General features: G+C 37.7%; 1 protein-coding gene across 2 annotated transcripts in view; it reads right to left on the reverse strand.

Annotated features, from left to right (window-relative positions):
• Positions 1-5,340: 5,340 nt before the first annotated feature.
• Positions 5,341-22,876, reverse strand: part of LOC124619386 (phosphoenolpyruvate carboxykinase [GTP]-like) — a 136,682-nt gene continuing 119,146 nt past the window's right edge. For both annotated transcript variants that reach the window (XM_047145730.1, XM_047145729.1), the window contains exons 2-12: positions 15,488-15,605; positions 13,588-13,733; positions 11,909-12,093; positions 11,167-11,425; positions 10,628-10,760; positions 10,327-10,540; positions 9,987-10,188; positions 7,980-8,178; positions 6,776-6,928; positions 6,016-6,216; positions 5,341-5,669 (exon numbers count right to left, since the gene is read on the reverse strand). In XM_047145730.1, the coding sequence (XP_047001686.1) occupies positions 5,565-5,669; positions 6,016-6,216; positions 6,776-6,928; positions 7,980-8,178; positions 9,987-10,188; positions 10,327-10,540; positions 10,628-10,760; positions 11,167-11,425; positions 11,909-12,093; positions 13,588-13,733; positions 15,488-15,605 (1,915 nt within the window). In that variant the 3' untranslated portion in view covers positions 5,341-5,564. The remainder of the gene's footprint in view (positions 5,670-6,015; positions 6,217-6,775; positions 6,929-7,979; positions 8,179-9,986; positions 10,189-10,326; positions 10,541-10,627; positions 10,761-11,166; positions 11,426-11,908; positions 12,094-13,587; positions 13,734-15,487; positions 15,606-22,876) is intronic.

Here is a 22,876-nt window from a genome sequence, read left to right on the forward strand (position 1 = left end):
TGTGATTGACATGCAAATACAAGAAAGTTCTGCATAATATGTAGTATTTGTGCAATTTTGTTTTAGGAAAACATGAGTTCTTCATGCCGTCTTTGCGTGAACCATCCAGATGAGTTCTGCTACATTTGTGGTGAATACGTTCTTCAAAAGAACAGGAAGAATATCACTCCTTTTGTGAAGGAAGCGTATCTGGCATATTTCGGAATTAAACTTGGAGATCAAGACAAGGCGTGGGCACCCCATAAAGTCTGTAAATGCTGTGTGGAGTGCTTACGGCAGTGGACAAAATGAAAAAGGAAAAGCTTAAACTTCGGAGTGCCTATGGTATGGCGAGAGCAGAAGAACCATACAGATGATTGCTATTTTTGCATTGTTAATGTGAAAGGTTTTAATAGGTTCAAAAAACGAAAGTGGGAATATCCCGATTTGGAGTCAGCAAGAAGACCGGTGGTGCACAGCAATGATGTTCCTGTACCAACCTTCACAACATTACCCACGCTAACATCATCAGATGACGATGTGCACAGCGAGGAATGTACAAGTAGTGGTTCGGAATACGAAGGATGTGAGACACAACCCCAGCAGTTCGACCAGAAGGAGCTCAGTGACTTGATACGAGAACTCAACCTTTCAAAGCAAGCATCAGAACTCTTAGCATCCAGGCTTAAGGAAAAGAACTGTCTTCATCCAAGTGTTAAAATAACAGCTTACCGGACGAGAGAAGAAAACCTTCTTCCATACTTCAACCAAGAAGAGGTTATAGTGTATTGCAGCAATATACCTGGACTTTTACTTGAATTGGGACTGCCGGAATATAGACCAGAGGACTGGCGTCTCTTCATAGACAGTTCCACTAGAAGTTAAAAATGTGTTCTCCTACACAATGGCAATCGTTACGCATCTATTCCAATTGCCCACTCAACAAAACTTTGTGAAGCATATGCTAACATCAAGATGGTTCTGCAGAAAATTCAGTATATGCAGCACCAGTGGTTGATTTGTGTTGATTTGAAAATGGTGAACTTCTTGCTTGGACAACAAAGTGGATACACAAAGCACCCATGTTTTATCTGCATGTGGGATAGTAGGGCAAAGCACGAACATTGGAAGCAGAAAACATGGCCTCCAAGGGAACATATGGCTGTTGGTGAAGCAAACATCGTTAATGAACCTCTGGTTAGTAGGGACAAGATTGTTCTTCCACCATTACATATTAAGTTAGGACTAATGAAGCAATTCACCAAAGCTTTAGACAGAAATGGTAATTGCTTCACATACATCTGCAATACGTTCCCTGGACTCAGTAGTGAAAAAATATTTGATGGTCCTCAAATTCGCAGGCTCATCAACGATACCAATTTTACAAGTGTCATGACTGTCACTGAAGCAGCGGCCTGGAACAGTTTTGTCGCTGTTGTAAAATGTTTTTTGGGCAATCATAAAGCTCCCAATTACGAGGAACTGGTCAAAAACATGCTCACTAACTTTCAAAACTTAGGAGCTAACATGAGCATAAAATTGCACTTCCTTCACAGCCACTTGGATCGATTTCCTCGTAATCTAGGTGATTTCAGTGAGGAACAAGGAGAGCGGTTCCATCAAGATATGAAAGGAATAGAGGAAAGATATAAAGGAAGATGGGACAGGCATATGATGGCAGATTATTGCTGGAATCTGCAACGTGACTGTTCTGAAGAGACCTATAAAAGGAAAGCGTGCAGGAAGCGGTTCGTCATGGACGGAAAATGATATACTTATAGAGAAACTTTTCAATTATGTTTTATACGTGGACAAATGCCTATCAGGTTTTCATAGAAGCTATTTATAAAGATTATTTTCTTTTTTCATTGTAGTTTGTAGCGCTCGAGTTCAGTATTAGCAATTTTTTCTAATTTTTTGAATAAATCATGCATTACCTCAAAAACTAGAGCCAAACTGCATAAATGGTTGCTATATTCGTCCTCAGCACCACTAACCCATCCTAAAGCCACTCAAATATCTTTGGCAAGAAAATGAGTGTTGACCAGTGTAATCTATTGTAGATCCCTTGAACAAAAAATGTACCCAATTCTTGGAAAAAAGCTCAGGTCACACCCATCTACAAGAAGGGTAATAGAAGTGATCCACAAAACCACAATCATATATACTTGACATCAATTTGTTTTAGAATTCTAGGTTCCCTTGCTCTATCTGTGACTGGAACAGGAAAGGAAATGACCAGTAGTGGTACAGAGTATCCTGCACCATGCAACATATGGTGACTTGCAGAGTACCTGTGTAGTTATAGTTGTACACTTCTGTAACCAGGCAAATCCCTTGCAAGAATTACTGCAGGTAGACACCAAATTTTCCTGAAATGAGGTGCAACTCAAGTACTGGCATTGCTTAATGAGAAAGCTGCGACAGAACTTCACACCAATGCTAGGAGTTATGAGTGGATGCAGTTCTAATACAAATTCAGGAAGGTACTGAGAAGATGATAGCTTATGCTTTCTGAGTAGTCTTCAAGTCTGTGATGAACTGCTCTGCAATTGTGAGAGAGTACCTCAAGATTGTATGGACCCTCAACCAGTTCTACAGACTACATGGTGAAGCAAGACACTTAGGCTTCAACTATTCTTTCTGCTCTTTGGTCATGAGAATGAAATGACAATGGATACACTATTGTTGTTTCAACCAGATGATAGGATATCTATGTGAAATACCTAATCACCAGGACCAAAGAAGTAAGGCAAATGGCTCGCATACGGATCCTGGACACCCAGGAGAAAGATGAGAGCATTATAATACCAAGAACCAGCCAGTGAGATACAGGCTAGAAAACTTAGTATGAATTTTTATGCCTGTACGAAAAGTGGGTATCAGAAAAGTTACTAAAGAGCTAATTTGGGCCGTATCATATCTGTCACTTTTTGAATGTCACATATGAAGTTGAGAATTATGACCCTTCATTAAGAAGAAAAAAGAGCACAAACATCATCCATGTCCTTCGTATGAAGCACTGCTGCAGTCCAGAGGCGAAGATAAAAAATGGAAGGTACAAGAAAACTTAAAGACACATTTGTCAAATGTAAAGCTTCAGTGGGAGGGGCTACCTTCTTGCTGCTCATGTTGAAGAGGATATAACAATGCGACCAGAATGTGAGGATCTTTCAGTCCCACTAAGAATGCACTTTCAGTGCTAAGTGTTGTACTTCATTGATAACCCTGCTTTTGGATTTGGTCTTTAGTGTGGTTATAACATGAAAATATTGACAAAACTCAGACAGGTACCCCAATAACTTTATGTTCCTATTTTGAATAAACATTCTTTTCCAGTACTAACAAGGTTGTCACTGAAGTGAAGCCTTCTGAAAACCGAACAGAGAATACTGTTAGGCCATAATTTCATTGAAAACTGGTGTATTAAAAATAGGTCTCTGAACCAAAAATCATCACTAATATTTTGCCTGAGCCATAGAGAGACAAACAGTAATGAATCAGTGTTAGATTTCACATTTTTCTACTTTGCAAGTTGAGAACTAACTCATTCTTGTATATAGGGTTTATGAATGAAATTTATTGGTTTTAGGTACTGTATCCCTGGTATTGTATACGATATATCTTTGAATACGACCCTGTTACCTAGCTGACACTTGTGTGTGTAAGTCCGATCACGAAATTTCTTGTTTAAAAGGATGGAAATTGCTTTTTATCTCAATCAAATGTGATGCTAAAGCATGTTTCTTTTGATATGAGCCATCTCACTTATTTCAGAGTCTTTGGATTCTGGACAATAAATTGCATCTTTGAAGGTCAAATAATTTGGTGTTCTGTATCTGCTAAATACACAATTCAGGCCTGTTACTTTGATCTTCTGTAGAAGAACTGTTATGGATTTTGAAACTGAAAATTGAATATCTCTCTATTAGCCACAATCTCTAGGATTTCTTCCTCTTGCATTCTCATTGGAAAATTAAATTGTTTTCCACCTGTATGGAACACAATAACAAAGAGAACTGTACTTTAATGCCAAAACTGAAGAACAGAGAAGTCAAAAACATCAACAGGAGACCCAAACAGCACTCTCAAAAACTAAGCAACTGAATCTGAGATGCTAGGTGAACTGGGCAAAAATATAGCTGTGTGTCTTAAGAAATTCTCGGTACACACGTATCTGTGTGGTACTGTGCCTGAATGCATCCATAGCACATCGAGTACGAGCACGTAGTGTAAGAAAACACTGCCACAGCATTATGAGAAAGGCAGGCGGATACATGTTGAGATGTCAACGATGCCTGGGAAAGGGTAAGGCTTTCCATCTTACCATGCCCCCAGCAGTCAAAGTAGCATCACACAGCCAGACCTCTTGTGAGCCACATGCTTCCTCTGCAGAAAGCCACTCTTGACACTACGTGCAGCAGCTAGTTAAATAAAGTAAATTTACGTTTATTAAAACGTACAATTTTTATTACTTTGTAAGGGAGACACAATTCAGTGAGAAAAGCCCCTCACTCATACACATATCTAATGTAACTGCCCTTCTCTGAATTCTTGATCATTAATGATTTCACGCGTGACACTTGTCACAGTTTACTCCATTACTGGTTCATGCAGCTGCCTTTCAACTGATGCACTGTCCATTATCACTTTGGATTACACTCCTAAGGACCTGAGAAGGAAATATGACATTTTTAAGCTTTTGTGAAGCACAAGTGTTGCAGTTCCAATCCAATAGCGAGAGCCATAGTGTTCTTAACTCAACCTACAGCCTATTGCAAGGGAAATAGATTACTATTTGCTTAAGATTTGCTTATATACATTGCCTGTAAATTACTCGCAGTAGTACTTCAACCTCTATAAATCTATCAATGAGAAACTTAGTATCTACAGTTTATGTCTGGAATTTTCAAATTTGAACAGAGCTGTATGCAGGTTTACAGACTACATTTTAATATGTTCTTCCTTTTGTCATGTCATGTGCATTTGCTTGTAATTCTTATCTTCTATGGAACATAATGTAGAAATACTGAAACTCATTCCTTTTACCAGACTTTAACACATTTATTATACATTTGGTACAATTTACACACTTTTCTCAACCAAGGTACAAATAAAAGGACAAATTCAGATCGTTTCACATGTAACACAAAACACAATTGTTCAAACTCTTATTACAAAACGAACTGTAACTGAATACTGTAAATATCTTTTTCACAAAGTGAAATACTTTCATTAACAATAACAAGAGTCATTCGGCACACACATTATTTTCATATGCCTTCTTGTTTTTCCACTTGCATGCTAACACTCAGTCTTGCTTACGGGGTTTAGTATTACCACAAAATTTTCTTTCACACACACACACACACACACACACACACACACACAGACACACACACACACACACACAAACCTTTTTCATTTTACAAAGGACATTGTAGCAGTATAAAAACACATAACACAATCATCATAAAAAAATATAGTTGATGAGATGTTTAGTGGGAAACATTTCTCCTGAGGCTTTTGGGCACTTGGCTCTCCATAGGGCAGCATGTAGCATTTATTTTAAATCCTAGTCTTCATCACATTGTTTGTACTCTTTCCCTCAATCGGTTAAGTTCTTCAGCAATTGCTGAGGGTAGGTCTTTTCCAACTTGTTCTCTGAAGTATTTTTCAACATCATGAACCTGAAACATCATTCATGCTACATAAAATCTTAACATTATTTATACCAATATTTATAAAAAGAATGTGAATTCAATGAAGTAGATATGGACAATTATATTTTACTTATAAATTGGGAACAGTGACGAACACTCACAGTCATTTGGAAGCATAGATCCTTTAATTTGGCTAAAGAGGGGTAAAAGTTTATGGAAAATAGACTAAACAGGGGTAAATGGAGAAATACTTGGGAGATACGGTTATGAACATACAACAAGAGGAGAAAAACATTGCTTTTCAATCACAGTATTCTGCTTATTTTAATGTGTATTTGTATGAAAAAATGTTATTGCAGTTGAGTATCATTACCTCTTGAAGCCAAAAGTCCTTTGGAATCCTAAACAGTTCTTCCAGATTGACTTTTTCTGAAAGTCCATCCAATCTGAGTGTTCCACTCTTTGGAATGTAGCCAATAGCTGTTTGCTCAGCAATATCTTCATTCTCAATGCGACGCAGAATCCAGTCAAGTACACGAGAATTTTCCCCAAACCCAGGCCATAGAAATTTGCCCTACAAAAATCCAGAAATATTTATTTTTATAAGTGATATTACATCACAATCTTAATTCAAACATATGAGTATAATATTGAACAAATTTTTTAAAATTTATAAAAGAATTGTGTGCCCCATGTCTGCAAAAAATAAGTGTGTTTCAGTATTAAAACTGGTAAATAAAATGTTTACAAATCCTAAATATCTTTAACTACAAACAGAACTTATCATTTCTGACATACATTATATTTTATTTCTTGTAAAGTTGTGTAGTTTGTTGACTATGGAACAAGATACATTAGCAAAAAACACCATGTTCTTTCTTTTAACTTATTCTTAGCGAACCAACCACAGGGGAAAAAAAAAAAGGGCAGGACCTTGCCAAAAAATAATTTAAAACTGTTTCATAAAATTAACTTATGAACCATTCTGTCCAACAGGTCTCCATAATTTATCACAGTGAAATTTGAAAATGAACAATGAACAATGCATTAACAGTAAGTGCAAATAATCAAGAGAATTATTCAAGAGTAATATCATTGATTAATACAATATAAACTGAAGAAATGATACTCACCTCACTGCTTTTCCTAAACCAGTTGACATGAAATATTTTTGGTAACTTAGCACCTTTACGTGCCTCCATGCTCAGCCAGTGTGAGAGGTAGTGCCCAAAGTTGTAGCCAAAGAATGGTCTCATCGCGAAGGGATCATGCATCACAACTTTCCCCTGCAAGAAATGATTGACAGTGTCATTTCCTCTTTAACTGTTGTGTGTAGTTAACTTCACTCTCATGGCATAAATTGCCACAAACTGAACATTTTACCATTGCAAATATGTGGAGATCTCCAGCATACTGAAGGTGACATGGGACCACAGCTTTAATGAAAGAAATGTTGGAGCTCTGTTGCAAGTAGCGTTAGGATGTCCCTTATATATTGATGGCGACTAGTTTTGGACTTGCGTCCATTCACATGCCATCCGTCTTCTTAAGTGACGGAGTACAGTTATGTATGCATGTGTGGAACAAGCATAGTAAATAATCAAAATGGCAATACAGATACTTCATCATGTAGGAGACAAGTTACAATGAACAATGTGAAGAGCTCTCTACATTAGTCACCTTGAATAAATAAAGGATACTTCCTAACGCAACATAGGATGGTACTCAACCATATCTTTCATTACAAATATTTGGCTGTTTCACGTCTATTTTGATTATGTGGATATTGTAAATGAATCACTGCATATGAATCTAAAACAATATGCAACTTAAAAGAATTTATTGCTCTGTGGTGAAGATTAAGTGACATCTTGAGAACATGATTAAAAATTAGTGGATTTTCATTCAATTACTTTTTGCTTTTATGTAATTTGCAGATTTTATTGTTAAGTGGCAGTAATTATTATTTTCAATCACAGACAACCGTTTAGTGTGAAAAAGTTATTCTTTCTTACCACTAAAAGAAGAATGAAGATTTGGTGCAAAAAAAGAAAAAAAAAAGTCCAAAATGTGAGACTGAATTATATCTCCAATAAATAAGAAGTAGCTGTGGTACTTTCAGTGAAGAAGATTTTTAAAATGCATTTTGTGAATCACATTAGATAACGAAACTTTACTGTCACGTTTTTCCAATATTCCCCAAGATATAATTCGAATTGTAAATCAAAACGAAAGCATTACATATGTACCGAGATTATTGTCATATTGAGATGGCATATAAGAATTTAGTTCTCTATTGCATAAAATGGCTGCTGAACATACATAACAAGGGCTTACTTTATGTTCAGCTGCTGCTGTAGATTCTGATCTCATAGAAGCACCAACAAATACACCATGTTTCCAGTTAAATGCTTCATACACAAGAGGGACACCCTGAGGCCTGCGCCCTCCAAACAATATGGCATCAATGGGCACTCCAGCTGGATCTTCCCAAGCAGGATCAATGATGGGACACTGGTCTGCTGGTGAGCAAAATCTGCAACAATTGTTAAAAAAAATTTCATTAACTTTCTGATGACTGGGCGACAGCCATTAAAATATAATTATTCTCCGCAAATTCCATAGAGTTCTCATTTAAGTCATTGTATTCATTTGACCTTTCTGCCCATCTGACTATAATTACATATCTTTGAACATCCAGATGCTTTAAATGTAAATGACTACTGTAGATCGCAAGGAGATTTGTTTTAACTCATTTTCTAAAATGTGTCTCTCTTGGTTGGTTAGTTGGTTGGTTGATTTGGGGGAGGGGACCAAACAGTGAGTCATTGGCCCCATGGGGTTAGGGAAGGAAATCAGCCGTGCCCTTCCAAAGGAACCATCCCGGAATTTGCCTGAAGTGATTTTGGGAAATCACAGAAAATCTGAATCAGGATAGTTGGACACAGGTTTAAATGATTGTCCTCCCAAATGCAAGTCCAGTATCCTGACCACTGCACCACTTCACTCTTTGTGTGTCTTATCTGGTCCACACCTTATAACTACCATCTTTGCAATGTGTCTACAGCTCTCTCATTTCTTTTTCTTTTAGCATTTGTAAATGAAAAACGGATTACTGAAGTTTAAGATTCATTACTGATGTATTTTTCTGTCAGTCATCCTTCACTATCTTACTCTGATGCCAAAATGAACTAAATTACCAATTTTGTCTTTTGGAATAAACATTTATTTCATCAGGAATTTATCTGGGCAAGAAAGAGCATCTGGGCAAGAAAGAGCCACAGGGGCCAGGCGACAGCAACAAGAAAAGCAAAAAAAATTAAATAACCTTGCATCAAGAAAGGCACAAGCAGTTGTCCAATAAGAAATGTGTTACCAGTAGATGCATTTGAAGTTATGGTAATACATATAGTGGTAGGCAGCAGCTGTTGTTTACAATATACAAAAAGCTGTATAATCCAGACAGATATATGCCACACACTAGAACTCCTGCCATCTGTAGTGATATTACTTTTCACGAAAATAAAAAGGCAAGAAAATGTGTGACAGATATTCATGTGTATGGATCAGTGATTACTTAAGAGTGAACATACACAGATTGCTAAATTTTGGAAGTGGAAGTTCTTTCATTTGGAAAGAGGAATTGAAGCTTTACAAGCACAACTAAATATAATGATATGTATTGTTCTGGTTTGTTATGTTTCTATTGACTTGGGGCCCTGAGTGATTACTTCCTCAGTCAGTTTCCATACTCTGCAGAATGGAAGACCCTGTAGGTGTTCGCCATTTGTCATGCACATTTATTTTAGCTATCATGAAGTAAATAGACGTTTTTCTTCCATAACTTGACATCAGATTCATTCTAGATGTCCTTTTCTTTGCCATATTATTAATTTTATCCCAGAAATGTCTCAGAATAAGCAACCATGTACCGATTCCCTTTCATTCAACACTTTACACAATAATGTGCACTAGTACTTACTGTAGAACGTATGTCATCTTTGCTTCTCTGTTTCACCCAATGTCATTCATATATTAAGAGCTCACAACATAGGACTACTGAAATTATGATGGATAATTTTATGTTTCACTGAGGTAAGCTACACTTTTTTCTGTAACTGGTGCAAAAAAAAATATCTCCAGAAATTATAAGAGAAAAGACTTCAAAAAAATTTTCAGTTACTACAATTAGTAGTCATTGAAATTGCTCTCAATATAAATGCCACCATACCAATTCATTATGACTGATTGCATAGTTCAAGAATCTGTAGGGGATACCCAGCATTTCATGCATAAGACTGTAAACACCTACAGTCATTCCTCCACGCTTAGTAAAGTTTATACCTTGAATTAGGATGCGCAGCAGGCTTTCCACTGTTTTTGTCCCATGGTTTGCCCAACCAGTCAGTGATCTGCATGGTTAGGTCTGTTTCTTTCTCAAGTCCTTCCCAGAATACTCCTCCATCATTAGTGGCAGCAACATTGGTGAAAATGGTGTTTCTGAATATGGTCTTCATTGCATTTGGGTTGGTCTGACTTGATGTTCCTGTTATTAAAAAAGAAGCATTGGTAGTAATAAAAATGTGTTCACTTGGCAAGAATAAGCAATAATAATTGTTTTCTGTGCCACATAAATATATTTTTGCCCCTCTGCTATGTATAACAAATGAGAAATAAAACGTACCTGGAGCAACCCCAAAGAAACCATTTTCTGGATTTATGGCACGAAGCTGCCCATTTTCATCAAATTTCATCCATGCAATGTCATCACCTACACATTCTACTTTGTATCCTGGTAATGTTGGATTCATCATAGCAAGGTTTGTTTTCCCACATGCACTGGGGAAAGCTGCTGCTATGTAACGCTTTTTCCCTGCTGGATTTGTGATACCCAGTATCTGAAATGAGATAGTAGAGTTAAGGGAGAAGCTATATCCCATCATTTGCCAGAGTCTTTACACCTGGAAAGTATTGTTGACACTTACCAGCATATGCTCTGCAAGCCAACCCTCTCGTTTTGCAATGGTTGATCCAATACGCAAGGCGAAGCACTTCTTGCCCAAAAGAGAATTTCCACCATAACCACTGCCATAAGACACTATCTCATTGTTGTCAGGCCTATGACAAACAAATAAACTGAACATCTGATTTCTGTAAACCCTATTTATGCTTATAGGTAAATAAATAAAATATTTTATTACCATTCTCATGTTTAAATAGTAAATATAGCAATTACTATTTCTGAGCACGGCTTATTGGTCTCCATTTTCACTACATAAATTTATTACACATGCAGTAAACATAATGAATATATCAAATAACTATCCCAGTGATGACCCTCATAAATTTATAAGTGCCTATAATTCAGACAAAAAATTAGTCATTGTGTTTCTATAAGTCCATCTCATTTTCTTTAAACTTTTTATTTTCTTCCCTTTTCTTGTTATATTTTTCTATCTAGTGGTACTGTAATATTCAAACAGTAAATTTTTAAATAAGCAACAAAAAAAGAAGTTAATCATACCTCTGGAGAATGATTGTTCTTTCTGGATCACATGGCCAGCTAGCATACTCATTTGTTGGTTTTGCTGGGCTGCCAACAGAATGCAAGCATTTTACAAAATCTGCTCCTTCTGCCAAGAGATCCAACACAGGGGTTCCCATTCGCGTCATTATTCTCATTGAGGACACAACATACGGTGAGTCAGTAACTTCGATACCAATCTTTGACAGAGGGGAACCAATAGGACCCATACTGAAAGGAATGACATACATAGTCCGACCTGCAAAATGAGAAGCATTAGGTTTTAGCATGAAAGCAGATTTGTTAGAACTATCAGCTTTTTAAAGATGCAGTAGAAATATTAGGAATGGGAATAATGATTGGTTTTATAGGTGAGCTCTTGTTTATTTGATCTCAAGACCAATATGACAAATTTGTTATATCTACCATGATTGTATGAGAAAGTTCAGTCTAATAATGTACAGTGCATATGTTACAAAGAAAGTTATCTCATAGCAGACAAGGAATTGCAGAAAGTACAATAAAAAAGATATGCACACAAAAGTGTCATATTTAAGTTATCTTTGCTGAAGACAATCTTATCTTTATTGTTCACATAATAAATACGAAGAAAAGTAGCGAAGAACCTCCCTGTTCTATAGATAGATAAATATTATGTGGCATAAAAGAAAACTGGTTTTACCAAATTTAATCACAGTTCCATTAGTAATACTTAAAAATGGTACAACTGTGCTGCACATACCTCGCATACAGCCCGGAAATCTTTCACCAATGGCTTCCTCCATCTGGCCTGGTGACATCCAGTTGCCCAAAACTCCTTTCACACCTGGAGCTACATCAGGAATTGTTTCAGATCGGTTGGTTGTGCAGACAAAAGTGCGACTTTCTACCCTGGCAACATCAGCCGGGTTTGTCCTGGCCAGCCAACTGGACAAACAAACATTTGTTAAAGTTACAATTTACATTTTTGGTACTGTAAATACAATAGTGACCCTCAAAAGGTCATTGTGAAATAATTTATAATGTAAGGAAATTTTAATCCCAAGTGCACTCCTTTTACTGAAAGCTTTTACTAGTTCCACTCACTGATGGACAATGATGTTAGCAAAGGAAGAAATAGTAAATGTTCTTTTGTTAATCATGCAAAGTTTTGTGACTTTTCCTCCACATTTCGTTTCTATGTGAAGAAAATTTATCTGTAGATATGACTATAAAGTAATGAAACTTGTGGTTGAAATATGAATTGAAAATAGAACATAACAGGTGATTTAGATAAGATATCTGTATGGTGCAAAAAGTGGAAAATGACCCTGAACAAAGAAACGTGTGAAGTTATTCACACGAATACTAAGAGAAATCTGCCTAATTTCCATAATTCGATAAGTCACACTAACCTAAATACTGTAAATTCAACTAAATACTTAGGGATTACAATTACAAGTAGCCTAAATTGGAACGATCACATAGATAATGTTGTGGGTACAGATGTGGGATCCACATCAGGTGGGACTAACGGATGACATCGAAAAAGTTCAAAGAAGGGCAGCTCATTTTGTATTATCGCGAAATAGGGGAGATAGTGCCACAGACATGATACGTGAATTGGAGTGGCAAACATTAAAACAAAGGCGTTTTTCGTTGCTATGAGATCTTCTCATGAAATTTCAGTCACCAGTTTTCTCCTACGATCGCAAAAACATTCTATTGGCATCCACCTACATAGGGAGAAATGATCATCATGATAAAATAAGAGAAATCAGGGCTCTCACAGAAAAATTTAAGTGCTCGTTTTTCCCGTGGGCTGTTTGAGAGTGGTATGGTAGAGAGGCAGCTTGAAGGTGGTTCATTGAACCCTCTGCCAGGCACTTTATTGTGTATAGCAGAGTGAACACAGTGATGTAGATGATTCACATTAGAATGTGAAAAATTAAAAAGATCTAAAGAAAAATGCACATCTTCTACAGAGTACACTCCAAAATTAAAACAAAAAAAAAAAAAAAAAAAAAAAAAAAAAAAAAAAAAAAAAATATCTGAGAATCATTCCTGAAGTAACTCAGTTTTTGAATTAAGAACAATGTTGTATTCAGATCTTTGTAAGTAATCAATGCAAAATAAAATGATAAAATATTATTAATTTGATTGAAAACTTCGTGTAAAGCAAAAAATAACACAATGTCAGACATAATTTAACATAAATTTAGAAAAGTTTTAGATTACTTTCTGGACAATGCAAATCGCGAGGGGAATTAAAGTTAATGAAATATTCAATGTATGTGCATTCCATCAAAGAATTCAAGAAATTTCATAGTAACTAAAATGAAAGTTTAATTTAATTCCCTTTGCAGGAAGTTTATGATGTGACAGCATTGTTACTGAGATCTGCAAATACAGATTATTAACACAAGCCAAATTAAAACTTACCAGTTCTCATATTTAGGAAGCTTTTGTATCGTTCCCTGCCTCTGCATTAGGTTGAGGAGTTGCACATTCTCCCTTTCAGAGCCATCACAGATGTGAATGTTCTCTGGTTGACACAGGGACACCGTCTCTTCCAAGTAGGCACGCACCTTTAAAGTTAACATTTTTTTTTACCTTATGTTACCTGTTACATTCAATAAGTCACAGAAATGCAGTTTGCTTGTACAGGCTCGATACTAGCAGGTGGGCAATTTGTGCATTTATACATGCAGCCAAATTCTGACAGCAGCCAATGTGTCATATTCTAGGTTTTAAATAGAAACATAAATATTATTTAATATTTTTTTCCATTAGAATCATCAATGCTACAATAGTAAACATGGGGAAGATTTGATATTGCAATCAGTTACAACTAAACATCAGCATACAATTAATGTAGTTGCAAATGTAGGAAGCACGTGCAGAATGGCCTCCGTTTGTGTGAAGAGTCACTACACTAAATGTCAGTGTGCTATCTAGCACAGTTTTTATGCTGTCCTACTGTCTGTGGTGCCTAGTTTGGATCTGAAAGCACTGTCCCCTTCCAAACCATACTATTTTTGCCTGCTGCTGTCATAATACGGACAACAATTAGCAATAATAGTATGGACTTGAAAGCAGTACTGCAGCTTGCAAAGGGGTAAGGCACTTTATAGCAGTTGCTGTGTGAAGGCGGAAAAAGTTCTCTATAACACATTGCACTTAGATGTTCACTTTGCTAATACTGTGCCGATGTGCATGACTTCGGAAATACTGGGGCAGTGATCATCTTGCATACTGCATACTTTGAGTCGACACTGGGTAGCAGACTATATACACAAACTCATAACCTTTTATTTTGTTGACAATTGTTTTATAGAAGATAGCTTATATAATTTAATGCTCACATATGAAAGCAATCTAAGGTCATTAATTTAAAAATAATTAATTTCTATCAATGATTGCAAAAATTCCACTACAGTTGTTTCTTTTAGCTCTGTACGGTCACTTTCAGATACGTATAGCGAAAAATATAATTTAGAGTCTGTGCAGAACACCATAGTCGGTTGATGCACACATGGCAAGGCATGCGTGGGGCCATTCTTGTTTGGTTTCTTCCATTTTATAGTTGTATGTTTTGCTACACTTATCAAAAATTTAAAACCGTTTAACTTTGTTTCACAATTTTTTTACTGCAAGTGGGCACATCCCTTCTTTATAATTATGTCTATTCACTTCCAAAGTAGTAATAATGTGCAAAGTCAAAGAGGTACAAACATCTTATCCACATTCTTACTAATTGCTTTTGAAAATAACACCTACAAGCCTTACAGTGATGAAGTATTTTAATGAAGATACTTTGTACCTTTGGCAAGTTACCTTGCAAATTAAAAGAAGTATCTGGGGACATCAGAATTCATGCTATTTATACATAGATTTAAAATGTAAATGTATCAATTTAAGTTATTATTAGAAAGTAGTATTCAAACAAATTCAATATTTCAACAGCTGTTTTACTTTATGTGAAAATGTTTATTTTCTCTTTTGTAGTAGTGTTACGAAAAAAAATGGATGGAATTAAAGCTTGTGTCCACAGGTAGTTAGTTATCTTATCATGGACAATGGACAGGTGAACATGACGATGTCCATGTATCTCTTTGACAGTTTTACGTGCCTGCTACTGTCACTGTTACTTTAATAGATAGTTTGAAACTCTTGTATGCTCTCTTCTGGCACTGCGTACCATTTAAAATTCATTTGATTGTCTAGTGGCACACAGTACAATTCATCTTTATATTTATATTATCTCGCAAATTTAGTTCCTTGCAATGGACTTTTAGTCAAAAATAAAACCATTCAAAGTGAATTTGTGTACATTTCTTACCTTCGGTGACAGCAGATGCACATCTCCATTTGTCACATTAACACCTCTCAGGTGGTTGAAGAGACCAACATTTGGTTGTGATAGAGTCTTCGCATATCGTGACACAAGGGCAGTACATCTGGAACAGAGTATGGAAGAAATGAACCAAAAAATAATGCAATTTTTTGTGCATATTATAATTCTGTGATGCTTCATTACATTGTGTGCAGAGCATTTTACATGAAGTCGTCCTTGTCAATGGATCAAACTGAGTTCTAAACTCACTCACAGTTGATAACAGAAGAAATTCTGGAATTTTTCAACTTTATTCTCTCGAATATTCAGCTAAAAACTGATTTTATTCAATTTCTTATTGCTTTTGGCAAAACATCAGTACCAGACAACTGCCCAGATATAGAAGTAATTCGCTGTGTCCTGTGTGCTAATATGACACCTGGACAAGAACATTAAGAAGAAATTACAAACGCTAACCTCCATAGTTAAACAGTATGTTAGGACAATAACAAACACAGTAGCATTGTTGAACTTCTGAACTTTTTATTTATTTAACTGATTTATTTCATTTACACGAAAAACTTGTGTGTTTATTTACTTTCTACGTCTGCATGAATCTCTTTGTAATAGGTGCTACAGGTAAGTCCGAAAGCACGGACTGTGTTTGGCAACACTAAGTGAGGAAGACAGACTTTACCACCTAGCATCACACTTCCCATGACACACTACTGCGGGCTGCAGCTTACTCTCTCCACTCCACACTAACCCAGTTTGGAACTGGTAAATATAAAATGCATGGGCAGTAAACATTTCAGTCTTTCAACAACATTGCACTAAATGTAATTCTTCTGGCTTTCCCTGCAATTTGTTGACATCTTGATGTGACAGGTGTTCTACTGGATATCAGTGTTGTCCGTGTACAATATTTTGACAATATGACTGGTTTTCATCATGCGCTGAGCTGCAGGTAATACCCAATGAAGACGAGCCACGTTGTCTAAATATTGTGCATGGATGACACTTATATCTGGCAGAACACCTGACATCTCAAGATGTCAAACACTGCAATAATTTGAAAGTTTGTGCCAGACTGGAACACAAATCTGATCCCAAAACTTCTGCCTTTCACAGTCATCCGCTCTACTAACTGAGCTACTCAGGTCTCACATGTGACCTGCCCCCACAGATTTACTTCTGCCAGTATCTCTATGCTATCTTCCAAACTTCACAGAAGTTCTCCTTGTGTGCCTTGTACGACCAGCACTCCTGGAAGAAAGAAATTATGTTGAAATAACCACAGCCCAGGGATTGCTTCCAGAATGAATCTTTCACTCCTCAGCGTAGTGTGTGAATGGCAGAGTTTGGGACTGAGTCATGGTCCAGTGCGCAATCTTTATCTTCCAGGAAGTTTTACATGTGTTTTCATTCTGCTGCTAGGTAATATTTCGTTCCAGAAACATTGCACTAGTTCCTTGATTTGACCATTATCTATCATTTAGAAAACAATTGTTACGTGTGTGTGTGTGGGGGGGGGGGGGGGGGGGGGCGCGCGCGCGCACGCGCACTCTAAGGCTCAATAGAAACAATCGACTGAGTATATTGATTTAAACAGAGACTATGGTGCAAGGCTATTTTTGTTTGTCTGGAAATAATTCAGTCCTCTTGTCAGTTCTTTGCCATTTACCGTTATTACGCATAAGCAAGTATCAGTTGGAATCTGCAGCCAGCACAAGAATAACGAAGTAGTTTGACTAACTCCACTGTCGCCATTACTGCCGTGCTGAAGAAGGAATTTCTTTCCTTTGAGGCTTTGTAGTCTATAATCGAGCCGGTACAAGTAGATCCCTAACTGATAACAACGCTGTTGCCATTACCTGCGTAGCGATAATGGTTGCAATACAGTAGCTGTCTATATTCCTGCGACAACACTGTGGCGTTGCCATAGAGATGCAGACTCGACTGTAGGTACAGGAAAGCCCCGTTAAAACCCATAAGGATGTTTTAAGCCGATATTTTTCGGTATTTGTTTGGTGTCGGTTACAACAGATATTTTCTTATTTTCACTAATAACCGAGTAAAAAAAACGAAATATCAATTAGCCATAGTAGCAGTGCTAACATTTTTATTTTTTAAACATGACATTTAAAAAAAAAGTAATTTATATTCGTAAAATTTGCATTGACTTGAAATACTGTGTTATTATAGAAAATGGGAAAAGCGATCAGTGCTATTACAATAACAATGCCGACAGAGTCGAGCACAAAAAAACGGCATAAGAATTGGTACAACACTGCTGAGACAATACTGTCCATTTTGCCGTGTGTCGTCGCTTAAGGCACGCTTGTACGTGCCGTGTACACGACCTGTCCCCACTGGGTGTCAAGAGTAGTTTTTCCGTGTCTGCGCCGGACATCCGTTGTTTTGCAGAAACGCACCAATCTTAGTCTGGAAATGTTTTTACGGAATGACGTGGCAGACTACAATGCTTCATTTGCTTTAAAAGACTGGAGATTTATCTGTCATTTCTACAAAATAATAAAGGAAGGAAATTTGGCAACAGTAGCAAATTTTACAGTTCATTGACAGTATACAATAAAAATAGAAAGTAGCTGATCTGCTACCTGTGTCTACATGGTATGCTTTCATCTGCTTGTAGCCCTCAAATAAAGAGAAATTATCACGAAAAACCGAGTTCTTCAGCCTATTTTCAGCCTTTAGGACTGTCTAATCGTAATGTCTAAATTGTGATACGATCACCGATTGCAATGATTTTTGAGCAGAGGAAAGCATCAGTCATAAAATACAAATGATTCGTCTCTTGTGTTTTGCATGAAGATAACAGTAACGTCCATGACTTGCTTGATACAGTGGAATATTGCCGCTGATTTTCACATTCCTTTCCTTACAAAAAGTCGTTGGGAAGACTGTTTAACAGCACTTTATCCTGCGAGCTGAAACCGAAACAAAAGAGTTGACAAAGGGAGGGTTATCATCTGAGCACGTAGTAGGCAATTTGAATGTAATTCCAAGGACGAGTTTTCGACACTCGTCTTTGTGAAAATGGCTGGTACTCGATGTAGCTAGAATAGAATGATGTATACATCTTTAACTAGATCCTTTCTTGTTGTAATTGGGGCAAATGATATTTCAATTTAGAGGTGTGGCATTTGAGACCATCCTAAGAAATGGTTAGATTTTTTATATACGTTTGCTTGGCACTAGGCTGCTCGGCGAATCCTGATACATCTCCTCTTAAAAAGATGCAGTATGAATTATACTTTAGCTATCTGCTGATAAGCTAAAACAAAATGCTGTTTGGCTACTGCTCTACATACACTTCCGCTGGACACAAATGTGGGCTTCTTGAATTCTCATGCGCGTGTCGTTATGTTAAAACTGCTGTTAGTACGGTAATTAGCACTTCCGTGACACACTAAGCAGTTTTCCTTGCGCCTTCGTCTCCATTGTTAAATACACTGCGTTCTAAATTAAGATCTTGAGGAGGACGTGAGTGGTCATTTACCCGATTGATGATCCTTCTACGAAGAGGCATCAGCTTTAAGACAGAGGTTACACAGATAACTGAACATTATGAGAGCGACTGGTTTCCAGTACAGTGCCTGAATGTCTATGTAATATAGTCAATGCGGAAGTTTCAAATACTGGAGGACCTTCTCTCGTCATGCCCCGCACACTGTCAGAAACAGAAAAGAAGTTTAGGGTTCATGGCCGTTTGGGCGAATCGTCAAGAGAGGGCTTACAGTTCTGATTAAGCAAATACAGTGCAGGAAACCTACGATATCTTTTTCGAACGAGTCGCCCTAGCATTCGCTGAAACTGGTCTGTGAAAAATAGCAGAAAAGCTATGGATGACTTGACAGAGATTTGAGCATCACTCCTCCAGAATATGAATCTGGAGTGCTAAACCATTAAACGGTGTTTTTGCAATAACATAGCAGTAGTTGGAATGTCTTCTTGCAATTTGAGGGAAGCTTTGAGTGCAATCCAGTGTCTTGAATGATCGAATCTGGTGATTTTTTGTGATGTCTTGTTCACTGGTGGAACTAATTCAGAAATGAAAGAAGTTGTTTTTTAGGCAAAGCCAGTCTGGGCACCAGTGATAGATATTACTGAATAAGTATTCGGAGATATAAAAATACCCTCGCTTTATCAGCAGCACACTATTTCTAATATTCTACGCAAACTGCTTCTTTCTGGGAAGGGATGTAGTACGTGCAGGGCCGGACCCTCCCTACCCCTCCCCCAGCCACCCACCTGTCGCACCTTTACTACTCTTACACTTTCACTAGTGTCAGTTTTCGCCACTAATTGTGATACGAACTGTATAGAAATCTTACAGTTGTACGAGTGAAGGGTTGTGTCGCCTGGGCTTTTAAACCGGCCCTGAGTGTATGCATACCACACTAACATGGGAACATTACATCAAAATCTGTTCTCAGCCTCGTAAGTGATGATGGAGTGTGTGTATTAATGTATTTGATTCAAATATGAGACTGCGCTGTAATGCGTCAGCATCTTCCATAATTATGTTCGCCCATCATAGGTGAAGAATAAGGTGGCAGAATATAATACCTTGGGATGGAACTATCGCAACCTAATGTTGATCCTTTCAGCCACCTTCGAGTTGTTAATACGGGAAATGGAAGTGTGCATCTGCTGTCTGGTTTGAACGTTTTACATCTTTGGATGTTCAACGAAAAGAATCAAATTTAATGTAATGTGATATTATAAGTACGCGTATAATTGTAGTTGCGCTTAGGATGAAAATGTAATATATTAGGGCCTAGTGTAAGGTGGATGCGCAAGTGCTTATACTAAACGTTCCACAAGAAATACTTGTATTGTTGGTCGTATTGTGAGCAGATGTGCACAAAGAAACTGTCTGCACTTTCTTCACTCCAAGTAGATACGTTAACGTAAACATGCCTGAAGAAGGCGAGACATTAACTGTTGATTCCCGAGCTTCCCAAAAAATCCAAGTGGAGCCGTTTGAGACCTTGTTTCATCACAATAACACGCCTGCTTATAGTTCGACCAATAACACAAGCATTTCTTGTGGAACTTCGAGTGTAGACATCTTACACACGGCCCTATTGATTACATTCCGATCCCGAACGAAAATGAAATCATTTTTATAAGATGCAATATTGTGCTGCCTTCATTACCTCATTTGAGAAAATGAAGGCAAATTACATGAAAAGATGAGAGTTTACATTTTTCTTCATATCATTCAGAGTAATCCCCGTAAATAAGATGGGAATGAAGGAAAAGAGGAGGGGGGCGTTGACCAGGATAAAATAAATTAAGCTTTTCTGAGCTTTTATAAATATGCGTAGCTTCACAGAGGGCCTAGATAAACTGGACGACTAGCGAGTAGGAATGGAATAGCTTCATTGTTAACTCTCCTACTTATAGTGCACCGATGTGTTCACGACGGTTCGTAAAAGATACCCGAGATGTAACTGAAGATGGGTTTCACATTCTGCTTGGCAGCCCAAGGAATGCGTGAGACAAGGATATACATGTCATGTATCATACTGAACACGATATAAAATTTCGTAGTTTTCTTTTTGTCTTATGTTGTGTGAGATTTTGCAGAGGGCCGCGCGGGGTAGCCGAGCGGTCTCGGGCGTCTTGTCACGGTCCGCGCGGTTTCCGCCATCGGAGGTTCGAGTCCTCCCTCGGGCATGTGTGTGTGTGTGTGTGTGTGTGTGTGTGTGTGTCGTCCTTAGCATAAGTTAGTTTAAGTTAGATTAAGTAGTGCGTAAGCTAGGGACAGATGACCTCAGCAGTTTGGTCCCATAAGACGTTATCACAAATTTCCAATTTGTACACTTCTAAACGTTCATTTGAATATTTTCAGGCAGCAGTGACTATTTTTATACATCCATAAACAACTATATTGAGTTGACGCAAAAATTATCAACATTTGGAACCTTTCAAGACAGTTCGAAATACTTGCTAAATGCCGCGGAACTAAAAAGCTTAAAAGGCGGTAATGAGAATTCTTATATTTCGAATTCCACAAACAATCGCTTGTGGTAGTTCTGGATGGCTTTACCTCCAAGTGAGCGCGAAAAAGAAATACGCGCAGATTTCTTTTCCTGTGTAATTCTTCCTAATTATGCAGCAGGTTACCTGGTTCTCGCGAAATGATAATGTGAGGCAGCGAAACACAAACATCGAACAGCCACGTAAATAAAGTCACTTGCTTCACTGAGCAGTTCGTTACATCAGCCACATTATCAATATATCGAACATCCACGCGAAGGGGTTACTGGCTAGATACAGATATTCTGATAATGGCTGTGGATTATATGCAGTTCTGTCAATAGTAAGACAGGCAGGTGAAGATTGATGGGAATTCATCGATTGTCATCTGGTTCTGCGCCCTGTACTTTACAATTCTCGCAATGGTTAACATTTCAGTTAGATATCAAAAGAGCCCTTCTACAAACTTTTTTTTTTTGTACGAGGAATTTCACAGAAACATACGTAGATGAAAGATATATGCTAGTGCGTGACATTTACAACAGTTTGTCTGAACAGTTAATGCTTCAGTGAATCTTGGACAATGGTTTTGCAATAATTTACTCGGGGCTATTTCTCTGGCAGCTCGTAGAATTATTTACTCTCCTGTTGTTTCCACTGAAAAACCGTCTACCAAGCAAGGTCAGAGTGATTGTGTCACCGGGCTTTCGTGCAGGAAGCGAATGCTGCAGATCTTTCGTCTGGCCGATTCTCATCTCTTGTTTCCGTGGCTCCTCTAAAAAGCTTCAGGGCAATTTTGGGGTGATTCCTTAAAGTCACGGGTGAGTCCTTCCTTCGTCTCTCTCCACCGAGCTTGTGTTATATTTTCAGTGGCACGTGTATGATCGAAAAATGAACTTCTTCCCATTCGTAATCATTCCTCGTAAGTCTCAATACAGACACAATTCACTCTTCTAGCCCTTCTGGAAAGGGCAGTTCATACGGCCAGGAATCGTCATATAAGGCGCTAGTAAGACCCATTCTGGAATACTGCTTTAGTAATTGGAGTCCTCTTGACATAGACTTGACACCATAAAAAGGAATTCAGATGACGCTGCAGCGCGTGCGAGGTCGCTACAGCCAACATAAAAGTGTAACGTGGATACTCAGATAATTTAAATGAAACCCTCTGGAAGAGGGGCGGCCGGTCGGGAAGTATTTGTGAGTTTACGAGGACCAGGATGCGAAGTAGATCGCGGAACATTTATACTGCCTCCACCTTGAACCTCGTGTACGGATCATGGGAGTAAAAGATATTTGGAGCGGAAGCATACAGGCATCCATTTCTCCGTAGCTTGCAAACTGAGTGGCTAACACATATAAAGTGCCGTTCGTCATGTACTG

Source organism: Schistocerca americana, chromosome 6, assembly GCF_021461395.2.
Source record: "Schistocerca americana isolate TAMUIC-IGC-003095 chromosome 6, iqSchAmer2.1, whole genome shotgun sequence".
Lineage (NCBI taxonomy): Eukaryota > Metazoa > Arthropoda > Insecta > Orthoptera > Acrididae > Schistocerca > Schistocerca americana.